General features: G+C 31.8%; 1 protein-coding gene across 3 annotated transcripts in view; it reads left to right on the plus strand.

Moving 5' to 3' along the window:
- LOC129219691 (CYFIP-related Rac1 interactor B-like) overlaps positions 1–10,931 on the plus strand; it is a 60,483-nt gene extending 49,552 nt beyond the window's left edge. For all 3 annotated transcript variants that reach the window (XM_054853971.1, XM_054853973.1, XM_054853972.1), the window contains exons 7-10: positions 4,065–4,267; positions 6,427–6,553; positions 9,617–9,687; positions 10,739–10,931. In XM_054853971.1, coding sequence (XP_054709946.1) covers positions 4,065–4,267; positions 6,427–6,553; positions 9,617–9,687; positions 10,739–10,802 — 465 coding nt within the window. In that variant the 3' untranslated portion in view covers positions 10,803–10,931. The remainder of the gene's footprint in view (positions 1–4,064; positions 4,268–6,426; positions 6,554–9,616; positions 9,688–10,738) is intronic.
- The last annotated feature ends 1,446 nt before the right edge of the window (positions 10,932–12,377 follow it).

The following is a 12,377-nucleotide window of genomic DNA, read 5'->3' on the forward strand; positions in this document are numbered from 1 at the left end:
TAATTATACAGGCGAACCATAAGACCTTTTAATTTTCTACTACAAGCAAAGCCGTGTGGGTATGACTACTATTTAATATTTATCAAATATATTTCTGGACTCGTAGTGGTGAATACAATAAAAGTCCATAGCTTTTCTAAAAACCAGGTCAGTTTGTATAGAAAAAATATTTTGCTTGACAATGTTCCTGAACTAGCAATATTAATTAAAAATAATCGTCTCTTTCTAGAAGGATCAGATATATCACACACAACGATGCCTTTGAAAATGAAGTTTAGTAAAAAAGTTGCTAATAATTCGGAAAGTCACAGCAGAATGAGTCTGAATAGGTTATCTTACAAGAAAATGTTTTTCTTTAGAATATTGGCTTGGTTTGCTTTTTGATATCGAGGCTTTGTGTGTTATGCATTTACTTTCAGATCTTTAATTTTCAAGACTTTGACATTATATAGAATTCTAAATATGTAATTAAATTTGAAGTTCCGTTTTGTTTAGGTAAACATTAAATAGTTAATAATATAAACTTTTTTTTTATAGAATTAAAACTATTATCTAATATACATTTTCCACGGCAAGAAATGAAAGTAATGTACAAAAAAAAGGCACATTTCAGTTTTTTAATTGAAATATTATTAGAAATTTTAATTGCAACCGAGACATTTTTCTTTTTTTAGAAGATTGAGTTTTCTGGTGTTGCTTGAAAATGTTCAGTTTTTGCAATTAAGATCTCATTACTCCACAAATAATCCTAATTTATTGCATTATCCACGAATAGGAAATTATGTGAATAAACTAGTAAATTTGATAAACATTACATAATGTATCATATTTACCAAGTCTATTGAAAATCATGAATAATCGTCGCTAGTTATATATAATCAACAGTTTGTTTCCGTTACACACACACACGGCAGGGAGGTACTTGGGCACCCGAGTAGGAACGTAGGTGGTTTTTGGAACGCCAAAAAAAGAACCAAACCGTTCCAATTTTAATTTTAGGGCTTTACGATGCATCGCTGCATCGTAAAGCCCTAATTCCCAGACATCATTTCATTGTTATTTAACTTGAGTTTGCAGTAATTATTTTTACATTTTAAAGAAATTGTCTGCTTGTATTTTTACATTAATAAAAATTTTTTTAACATCTTTTATGTGTCTCTTTTTTCAACAAATACTTGCCTTTTGCTTTAGGCGGAGAGGGGGAGTGCAGGCCAGTCATTTCGATTTTTTTTTCCAATTGTGGAAAAAGGTGTACACTCTTCAAAATTTTTATAGAGAACCAACTAAAACCACGGCCTTTCGTACGTAAAGAATAAATGTTCAAAAATCAGGGGGGGGGGAATGTCAACCCCCCCGTAAATGACGGGCCTGTGAGTGTGACTATGCGCATCAAAGTGGGAAATTATGGTGGTAAGATTCTGAAGTGAAGATTTGACTAAATCTTATAAGATACAGTCGAACCTCGTTAAAACGAACTTTAATGGATCATTAAAATCGATTATTCTTAACAGAATTCGTCTTATTCGAAAAACAAAAACAATGGGACAGAGAATACAAAAAAGTCCGTTTTAGAAGTAATTCTTTTTAAGCGTGTTCGAATTAACGAGGTTCGTCAGTATTGTCAAAAAAAAAAGAAAGAAAACTAATCAGCTCAAAAAAGAAAAATTAAAATAAAAAATAAACTCAAAAAATTACGAAATTAACATACTCAAATATGACGAAATTAATTTGACGAAACTAATACTCTCAAAACTACGAAAATGATTGTCGATTTGACGAAACTAGAATGAAGAAATATTTCGTTACATTTGACGAAATTCGCATCTTCAAACCAGAGACGAAAGCAGTTTCCTCAATTTGACGAAATGTTCGCTCGGAGCATATCCCTGGAAGCGATTTCGTCAGAAACGAAGAAAATTTCGTCGAATATGAAAGTCCATTTCTGAGAGTGTGTTAACGTTGTTTCACTTGCTTTTAAACATTATTTACGTTTGGCGGACTAGAAGTATGGATTGATATAATTTGTTTTAATTCCAACTTGATTAACACTACCTTTTATGTATTTGTTTATTTTTAATTCAAAAAATAACTTATTTGTCAAAATTATTGACAGAAACAAATCTTTTCAATAATGCGCAATTAAATTTCGGCTGGAATTTTGTTTTTAAAACTATTATTTGTGTGTGTGTGTGGACATGGAGGTATATACTACTCTTCCACTGACCACTGAGTTCAAAATTCGTCACGTGTGTGTCGGTGGTTCTTCTTAAAACATAATTGGAACTTGGAACTCGATACTCGACCAAAGTGCTACTCGGTACGTCTCTAATGCATGAATTACTGAAAGGTTCTTTTGTTCAATGAAATGATAAAAAAATATTTCCTAACATGTTTCCCTTCAACATACTGGGTTGATAAAATTAGAATTTTTATCATATCCTCCTTGAATGTACGCGAACCTTTTGAACCTTTTTTTTTTTTAATGCCTGGTCTGTGCTCGGCAGTTATAAAATGGCTTTTAACAATTTTCCAGTGCACAGTTCACCGTTTTTGTGTAATGTTAATTTTTGTTCTCAAGGTGTCATTATTGTACTTAATGATATTGATCTGAATTATTTTCATTACTGCATTAAAAAATTCAAACCCTGAGCAGTTTTAAATCGAATGAAAGAAGTAGAAATACCTTTTCCGTCGGACTGCGATCTATTGTTTCCACTTTATATCATGTAACTTGATTTTATGTTATGTTATTAGGTAGTTTTTATTACTTGCTCCTTTCTTCGGATTGAAATGTTGCGTTGAAAACCCGAGTACAGTCAAATACATCAGTTGATATGAAAAAATAGATTCAAGGAACGGGAATTTATTTCTAACTTGTAGCATTGTGGAACTGATAAAATTTTATTCAGGGCGAATGACTAATGTCTGAGAATAACATCCATATTTATAGTGGAATATGTTTTTGTTTTTGTTAGTGATAGTTCTTGAAATTGCGCCTTTTATCTCAATGACTATTATACATCCCCCTCCCCCCTCGCAACGTTAATTTCTGTTCCCGCCCTCCGCCCCTGTTTGTAACTGAAAAGGGAAAAAAAACCTTAGAATGTTTCTATTTATTCTCAAGTATCACTTATTATTCAGCAGTGGTAGCAAATGTTAAATTGCAAACCCCGTGATAATTTTTAAGGAAAAATTAAGGTAGAAGAATGTATATAGTAGTCAAGGTTAGTGTGTTTCAGTCAACACATGACAATTTATCTAATTTTCTGAACACACATAGCATTACCATAAAAAAATGTGAGTTGAGTTAGCCACATGTTGATTCATCTGATTCAACTGCAGATGGGCCATTTCACAGAAAACAGCTCTATGCTTCATTTCTAAATGTAATAAACAAACTTTTTCTTAAGAGATCACACATGTATGTGAAATTTCTTTGGGGAAACCTGTTTATTACATTTTTAAACTATTGCTTGTAAATAACATATAAAGCTATTACATGCAGGACAAAATATCTGATTTTCTATAGAATGACATACTATTTGTTTCTTTTTAAAACTAACATTAAAAAAGAATTTGTCAAAAAGTTAAGTCACAATGTTTAAAAAAATTGCAACTATAAATTCGACTTATATTTTGTTGGAATTCAGAAATTGAAAACTGGTGTTGAAAAGTATGTTCTGCATATAACAGATAAACTTTAAAAAAAAATAGCAATCAAAAAAAGATATTAGAAAGCGTTTTATGCTTGGTAAAGCATGTAAGTAAAGCAGCATTTGATTAACAAATTTTTGACTCTTCTCCTTAAACAATTTGTAAAAATGTATGTAAAAATTTCGTCCATTTGTCCCACTTAAGATGGTGGAATCACCCAGGTATAATTTTTTATTTTTTCAATTTTAACTGTAAAAAGTCTTTTTTTTTTTAAAAAAAATCTGCTTTATGATTTAAATTTTTAAAAAGGAAAATTGAAAGTGTTGTGTAGAAATGTAGAAATTAACGTTCTTTTCTTTATTTGAATCATTTTTTTAAAAACTCATATGTTTAACTTTATTGTGTTTTAGGAGCCCATAGATGAAGAATTAGAAGTGCCGAATGAATTAGCAAATAAAATGTCTCTGTTCTATGCTCATGCAACTCCCATGCTGAAAGTTCTTAGCGATGCAACAATGCGATTTGTATCAGAAAATAAAGATTTACCCATTGAAAATACTACAGAAACATTAGGAACAATGGCTAAAGTTTGTCAGAGAATGATTGAGCATAGGTAAATTTGTTAAATATTTGTAATTTTCTGTATAATTTAGTGATTAAAAAAGCAATTGTGTGTCGTTTTTTAATTTTAATTTTATAGAAGTTTAAAAATCTTTATGATTATATGATTTTGAGCTGTGATCAGAAAATATGGTGAATGAATTTCTATAGCAGCAACTGCTGAAGGTACATCCATATGCTGCGATTTTTCCTGTAGCGTGATCATTTGAGACTAGTAGGGACAAGTTGTAACACGTTTGAAGTTGTCAGTCAGCTGCCAGAGCCGCTAGCGTAAGGTTGAGTTTATCATATCTGTTGAGCAATATGGATTTCAAACAACGCATTAACATTAAGTTTTGTTTTTAGTTGCAAAAGCGCTCACAAAATGTTAAAACTGGTGCACGGCAATAATGTAGTAACTCTGAAGATTGTGTACAAGTGGTATGACCGATTTAAAAACGGAAATGAGACTGTTGAAGAGGAGCAGCATGCGGGACATCCAGTGACCTCAAAAAGAGAAGAAATGGGCAAAAAGTGAAAAAAAAAATTCAATCAAATAGATGAATGACTATATAAGAAATACCGGAAAACCTTAACATCTGATGCGGTTCTGTTCAAAGTATTTTAACTCATGAGTTGCAAATGAGACAAGTGAGGTCAAAATTCCCAGACTTTTGAGTGATGACCCAAAGGAAGATGGTGTTTCGCAAGTTTTTGGCCGTAGAAAGTGTTCCTATATGCAGTGATGTTCCCATTAATTTTTCTGAGGGTATTCTTCCAGTAATCCACTATGCATAATATGTGCATACAGTCATATACATAATGTGTCATAATATGAACATTTTTGGAGCTTGAGGATATACACTATGTGTCTAAAAGATATTTGAGAGTATACGGCACATATGGAGTATTATACCCTATGAGAACACCACTGCCCGTATGTCCACATCCACCATAATCACCAGATTTAGCCCCCCCCCCCCCCCGACTTCTGGCTCTTCCAAAATTGAAACTGTGTTTAAAAAAAAAAACATTTTGACACCGTCGTTGACATTGAGAGGGCCACAACAGAGCAGCTGAAAGCCCTTCCGAAAGACGCATTCCAGAAATGCTTCCAACCATGGAGACAATGTTTGGATAAGTGTAGTGCTTGCCAAGCACATTACTTTGATGGAGATTAACTCAAATTTTATAAAACCTTATTACTTTTTTTAATGAAAAATTATTCACCATATTTTTTGATCACGCCTCCTACATTGGGTTCTTAGAAAAGACCAAAGTTTGGTATATATATATATATATATATATATATATATATATATATATATATATATATATATATATATATATATATATATATATATATATCAGGGGTTTCCTACTTTTTTGCTCAAGGACCACATTGCAAATTTTTGGAGGCAAAGCGGGCCAACAATCTAACAATTTCAGTTCTGGTGATTGAGTTATTTTTGGTCAAATGAGGGGGAAAGAACAGGTAAGCGACTGTCCTCCAGAATTTTTGTGAAATTGAAGTCCCAAAAATGCAGTTTTAAACTATCTTTGGTGACTTTAGGGAGGAAAGTGAAACTTTAGACTCTCCTCTAGGGAGAGGCAGTTGCCCCTTCCTGTCCCCCTCCGGGTACAATCATGTTTCATAGTAGTTTTTGAGATTTTCTTGGCTTAGTTTTCTTCTAAAAAATGTTCAAAAAGAAATATATTATCAAATAAAAAAATATGTTTTCAGTTTGTAAGCTTTCCTGTGGGCTGGGAATAATCTGCTTGTGGGCCAGATTTGGCCCACAGGCCGTAGGTTGGAGAGTCCTGGTCTATGTAGCAGTGGCATTCTTTAATTTAGATGCTTAAATTCAATTACTGATAACTTAATTATACTTTCATTTTCCTGCATAAATGCTTTCTAGCTTTTCAAAAAGTAGACTTAAACCTTTAGAAAGTAAGTTTTATCCTTTTTTTTAAAAAATTTAAACTTGCTTTGCCTTTAATACTAAAAATTTCAAAGCGTAATAATTTGATTTTTGCAAAATCATTTTTTTTTTTCACTTTTTTGTAAAAATGTAATTACATTAAAATCTGAGAAATATTGTGAGTGCTATTATGTAATAAAGCACCTTAACACATTTTCAAACTAATTATGCAATGTTTTTTATTTTTCAGAGAATTTTGTAATCGCTTTAGGAATGAAGAAACAATTCTTTTTGTTTTAAGGGTTATGGTTGGGTTAATAATTCTTTATGATCATGTACATCCTGTTGGAGCCTTTGCTAAATCTGCTCATATTGATGTAAGTTTTCATATTTATTTACAAGGTTATTATTTCAAAGCTATTTCAGTTTCATGTATTAGATAATTTGCTAGATGTATTTTTGTTTCTTTTAAATTATTGAATCCATGGTTATTATGGCAATTGAAAAGTTTTAGTTACTTTTCTCTAATTCTTTTACTGTAAATTCTTCCAAAAATTAGAAAAGAAATTGGTGATGTGGTAGAAGAGAATGATCTTTAAAAATAATTAAAATTTTACTTCAATTTTATATCACACTTTGTGCATTCTTGTCGATTGTTCCAGTTTTTTTCCATGCACCTCATGATTCCTAACTGAAAGAAATGTAATCCTTTGATCAATAAACAAAATTTTTCATTTTCCCTTATTTTACCCTCTATTTGACTTAGTCCTGATATTGATCAGTTTGTTATTTATTTTTATGACAGCAATGAGAGAAAAACACTGATTTCCCAAAACTGATTTTTCCAGATTTTAGGTCATCAATTAGTCAACACATATTCTTATGTGACATTTTAAAATAACCATCATTATTTTCAACAATGAACTAATGCTTATACATATGCACTAAGCATTATAACCCTTAATAAAACTATTCTAAAAGTCTAGATTTCTTATGTACAGGGTGTACTAAAAAGAATCATCCGATTTCAAAAAATCATAACTATTCTGTTTTTCGAGCTAAAGGCGCCAACAACGTACTGTTGGAAAGAGGAAACTCTCAAGTTTTACATGGTTCCCGCTAGGTAGCGCAGCGCGTTTGAGTGAACGCCCACTTCAGTTCTAGTGAAAATGGCGTCTGGACCACAAAAAGCATTTTGTGTTCTACGTTTTTCGCAGTGTGAGTCTGTATTCCGTAATAACCGTTCAGCGTGACTTTCGTAATAAGTACGGTGTTGATCCTCCTACATCACAGAGCATTAGACGATGGTATGAACAATTTCAAGAAACAGGTTGTCTGTGTAAAGGCAAATCGCCGGGCCGTTCCAGAGTTTCCGATGCAGACGTGGAGTGCGTCCGCCATTGTTTCACACGCAGAAATCTGTTCGCCACGCTGCTCGACAGCTCAACATGCCTACGATGTCCGTCTGGCGTGTGTCACGTCGAAGATTATGCATGAAAGGATACAGACTTCAATTACTGCAAGCTCTTAGTGAAGGTGACAAAGAACGACGCGTGGAGTTTTGTAACTTTTTTAATGAAGATTTTGTATCACGCATAGTGTTTAGTGACGAGGCAACATTTCATTTAAATGGAAAGGTGAACCGCCGTAACATTAGAATATGGGGTACAGAAAAACCACATGAAATTGTGGAACATGAGAGAGACTCTCCAAAATTTAATGTGTTTTGTGCGGTTTCACGGAAAAAGGTGTACGGTCCTTTTTTCTTTGCTGAGAACACTGTCACAGGAATAACGTACCTGGATATGCTGGAGAATTATCTTTTCCCCCAACTGGAGACAGATTTGAATGATTACATTTACCAACAGGATGGGACACCGCCACACTGGCATCTGGCAGTCCGCGAATTTTTAAATGAAACGATTCGTGATCGATGAAACGATTCGTGATCGGTGGATTGGTCGCACTGGACAAAATGACAAATCCTTACATTTCTGACCTCCAAGGTCACCGGACCTTACTGTATGTGATTTTTTCTTGTGGGGATTTATCAAGGACTCTGTATATGTGCCTCCTCTACCAACAACAATGGATGATCTAAGGAAGCGCATAACAACAGCAGTGGAATCCGTAACTCAGGACATGCTCGCTGCAGTGTGGGACGAGTTTCAATACCGTTTAGACATATGCCGTATATCTAAAGGTGGACATATGGAACACCTTTGAAAATGGAAGGACATATGGAAACTTTTTCAGTTTCACTTTCATCCAAAAAAATTTGTAATTGCGTATGTTTATTGCTGTTCGAAATATAGACATGCCAAATCAGATGATCCTTTTTGATACACCCTGTATTTTTAATTCATGCATTTTGTTTACTTTTACAATTTTTTTGCCAATTCTTGTTTATTTGTGGTTTTCTTTAATTATTCATATTTATTTTTTCTAGTCATCATAACTGTATTGTACCAGACACGTAATGCACACATTAGATGAAAATATAAAGTATCTGGCTCACAACTCAAAGCTCTCTGCAGGTGTGAAAAACAATATATGTGCAGTGGTTAAACAAAATTTTTAGAATGCCTTTTCTTTCAATCATGTATCCATGAAAACAAAAAAGTGAACTTTTTTTATTAATTTATTTACATATTTTAAAGCTAATCATTGTTTAATATTGATATTAATTATCAATTAACCAGGCAGTGCACATATCCACAGCAATGTATCTGCACAGCAGCGAATGTATTCATGCACGGCACGCATGTGTGTATCTATATTATCTAGCTATGCACATCTGATTAGATGAAATTTAAATGGTGTAATAGATCTATTCTAACAAAATGGTATATTGTTAAATACATAATCAAAAAGAAGAGAGCCTGTTAGATAGATACAACAAGGCATAGATAAAAATTATCATGATAGATTTATGCTTAAAAAGATAACTGTGCAAACCTAAGAAATAAAAGAGAGAGATAGAGCTAAAAAATTTGAAAAAAAGTTTGATTTTCATAATGTTACAGTTAAATCCTGTTACAACGAACTTCAAGGGGCTGCAAATTTTGTTCGTTGTAGCGGGACTTTCATTGTAATGGAATCCAAATAATGTAATGGCAGTTACATAGGGACTGAAAATGTAGTTTGTTGAAACGGAAATTTCGTTTTTTGGTATTCGACGTAACGGAATTTCACTGTATTTTCATTTTAAATTCCTACTCAACATTTAATTGTTTATACAACTCAAATTGTGTGTGGATTTTAGACAGTTGCAAATTAGGTTGCCTGATTGGAGAGAGTTTTGACCGTTGTTAAAGGGTTTGAGCATGTTGATGGAGAATGTTCTGTATTTATTTTGAAATTTTGTGGGGGGGGGGGGGGGATGAATTATTATTAGCTTTCAACTAGTTCATTTAAAACATGTGATTTTTTTTTACTAGGTAAAAGGATCCATAAAAGTGTTGAAAGATCAACCTCCTAATGTAGTTGAAGGCCTGCTTAATGCTTTGAGGTAATTGGCATTTTATCTATTTAAAAAAAAAAAGTTATTTTAATGTTTTATGTAATCTAGAGGCACCCCAATGGGAGGTCATTGTGACCTCTCAAAAATTTCCTTATTTGGCAGATTTTGTCAAACAGTTCAGCAAATTATAAGAAATACTGAAACTTTTTTTTAAATGATGCCTAATGTCTCTTCTCTTCAAAATTTGGCAGTAGTATGTGTTTGTAGTGTAGTGTGTCTATGTCTGTTTGATTTTTTTCAATTATCATTGCAGAAATTAGGAATTTCATTCAGCAAGTTGAGAATTTCCCCCCTCCCATAAATTTAAGTTTAGGAAGGCCCTGATTAATTTATACATATAAGTTTAGGGAACATAAAAAGTTAATAAAAATTCTCTTAAAAACTCTACTTTAAAAAAAATTGTTTGAACTTTCTAAATATATATATATATATATATATATATATATATATATATATATATATATATTTGAAAGCTTTTTTGACATAAATTCTCTGACCTGGAAAAAAGTTCAGTGAAGCCCAAATATATGCAGAATCAATCACTGTGAACAGATGTGACATGATCAGTTTAAAAAATTATAAAAGCATATGCATATTTCAATTTTAGGGGGAAGAGGCACTTCAAGGGTGTTTGTGATCCAAAATTTCCGAAAATTTTGGATTGCTGTTTCTGAGAATTTTGGGTTGACAACACATTCTAAAACTAAAAAATTTATTTGAAAAAAATCTTTTAAAATCGTTTTTTCAATGATTTTTATATGCATTATGTGAAGAATTTTGAGGGGGAGGGGTCGAGCTTTCTCGTGGTTTCCAAAAATTTCAGTCTTCAGAAGATTTTACTATCACCCTTGGGGCACTTACCCCAGTGACCCACTTCCTCCATTCAATCCTACATTATATTGGTTTATGTCAAGAATTAGTTCTTTAATTTCTATTATTCACTATATGCTAAAGCTCTTACTATAATTTGAGGGTTTTCTTGTACCATATGTTCAATATTTTCAATTCAATTTAATTTTACTTTTTTTTTTCTTTCTAGATATACTACAAGGCACTTAAATGATGAGTCAACTCCAAAGCATATCAAAAGCTTATTAGCATGAAGTTGTAGTAGCTTAAATGTTTAAAAAAATATTCGTCTGGTCATTCATTCATTTTTTAAATTTCTGAGAGCATTTTGAACAAAAATATTTTAAGTTAGTACAAAAAAAAAAAAAAAAAAAAAATCAAAATCATAAATTCTGAAAGAAGAATTTTGTCTTAAAACTTTATATTGGAAAATGCTACCTAGGATAGCATGAATGTTTTATCACCCATTCATTATGTTGATTGCATTCAATACTTCTTTGTTATACACAGCTTTATTGTTAAAAACCTGATGCATTATGTTCCAATTTGTCTTTCAAGTGCTTTCAGAACATTCATTAACAATTTTTAAAGCTTTTGGAAATCTGAAGGAAAAGTTAATGTATAAAGTACTTATTTTTGAAGCGCAAACTTTTTGTGTGTATCTGAATAGGAAACGAGTGTTACGGCAAAGTAAAGGACCACGGTTTTCTTCAGATAAGTAACACTGGACAATTTATGACATGGTGTTTCATGGAAAGAGCCAGTGCTGTGTTTGTGTATATTTCTATGTGTACAATGAGCTTGGTATTCACAGCTTGTTTGTGCATTTCATTGTCCTAGTCAACCCATCTCATCATGTGAAGTTGTTGGATCAGTGTGCCGGGTATTTTTTGACATTCATTACATGATCAACTCTTAACAATGGCCATAGAGTTTGATATTTTTTATTTGTCGTCCAATATAATGATTCTTTGTTACTTCAAGGAGCATAGTCATGACACTCTCAGATGGACTTGACATATTTTTCAAGTATTCAACAGAGTGAATATTTGATTGGTTCATGTGCCTATTTATTATCTGTTCTAATACAAGTCTGTTAAATAGTTTGGTACTTTTTTGACTACATGAAACATATCTGCCACCATAGAAGTAATTGTTGTAATCAACTTTTGAATCATTTTTGAAAACTATTCCTGGAATTAAAACTGAATTGGTTTTTTGAACGATGATAAATATGATAAAGGCTCTTCGACCGTATTTTTTGTTTCAATAATTCCTTTTTACATTGTTGACAAATTAAAGAAGGCTGAATGAGAAATAAAAACTCAAAAAACATTTTCATTCAAATATTTCTTTTTCATTTCGAAAAATGGCAGGTATGTGCTAAACTCTTAAGACTTTAAAAGTGGAATTAATTTAGGTTGCTACGTTAATTTTGAGACAAATAGCTGGTTTTAATTTTGCACTTTTAATATTTTTCCATTGAAGAAAAGTATGTTTTCTATAAGATTTTCTTTAATGTTTTCAATATCTGTATTGATGAGGATCAATATATTCATGTACAATATATATACCTACATATGTATGTTAAATATATATTCTTTTTACATTTAATTTTTTAGTGAACATTTTTTTATTATCATTACTTTCATTAAAAAGATTATTATTACTTTTTATCCAATTTTAATGAAAACAAAAACTGTTTAAACTAGTTTAAAAGTAATTGTTGCACTTTTTACCAAAGTATATAGACATTTAACATTGAGCTTGGTTATGGAAATAAGTTTCTCTTCTCAGATATGCTTTATTAAAGTTATACATGTAAATAT

The sequence above is a fragment of the Uloborus diversus genome, chromosome 4 (assembly GCF_026930045.1).
Source record: "Uloborus diversus isolate 005 chromosome 4, Udiv.v.3.1, whole genome shotgun sequence".
NCBI classification, from domain to species: Eukaryota; Metazoa; Arthropoda; class Arachnida; order Araneae; family Uloboridae; genus Uloborus; species Uloborus diversus.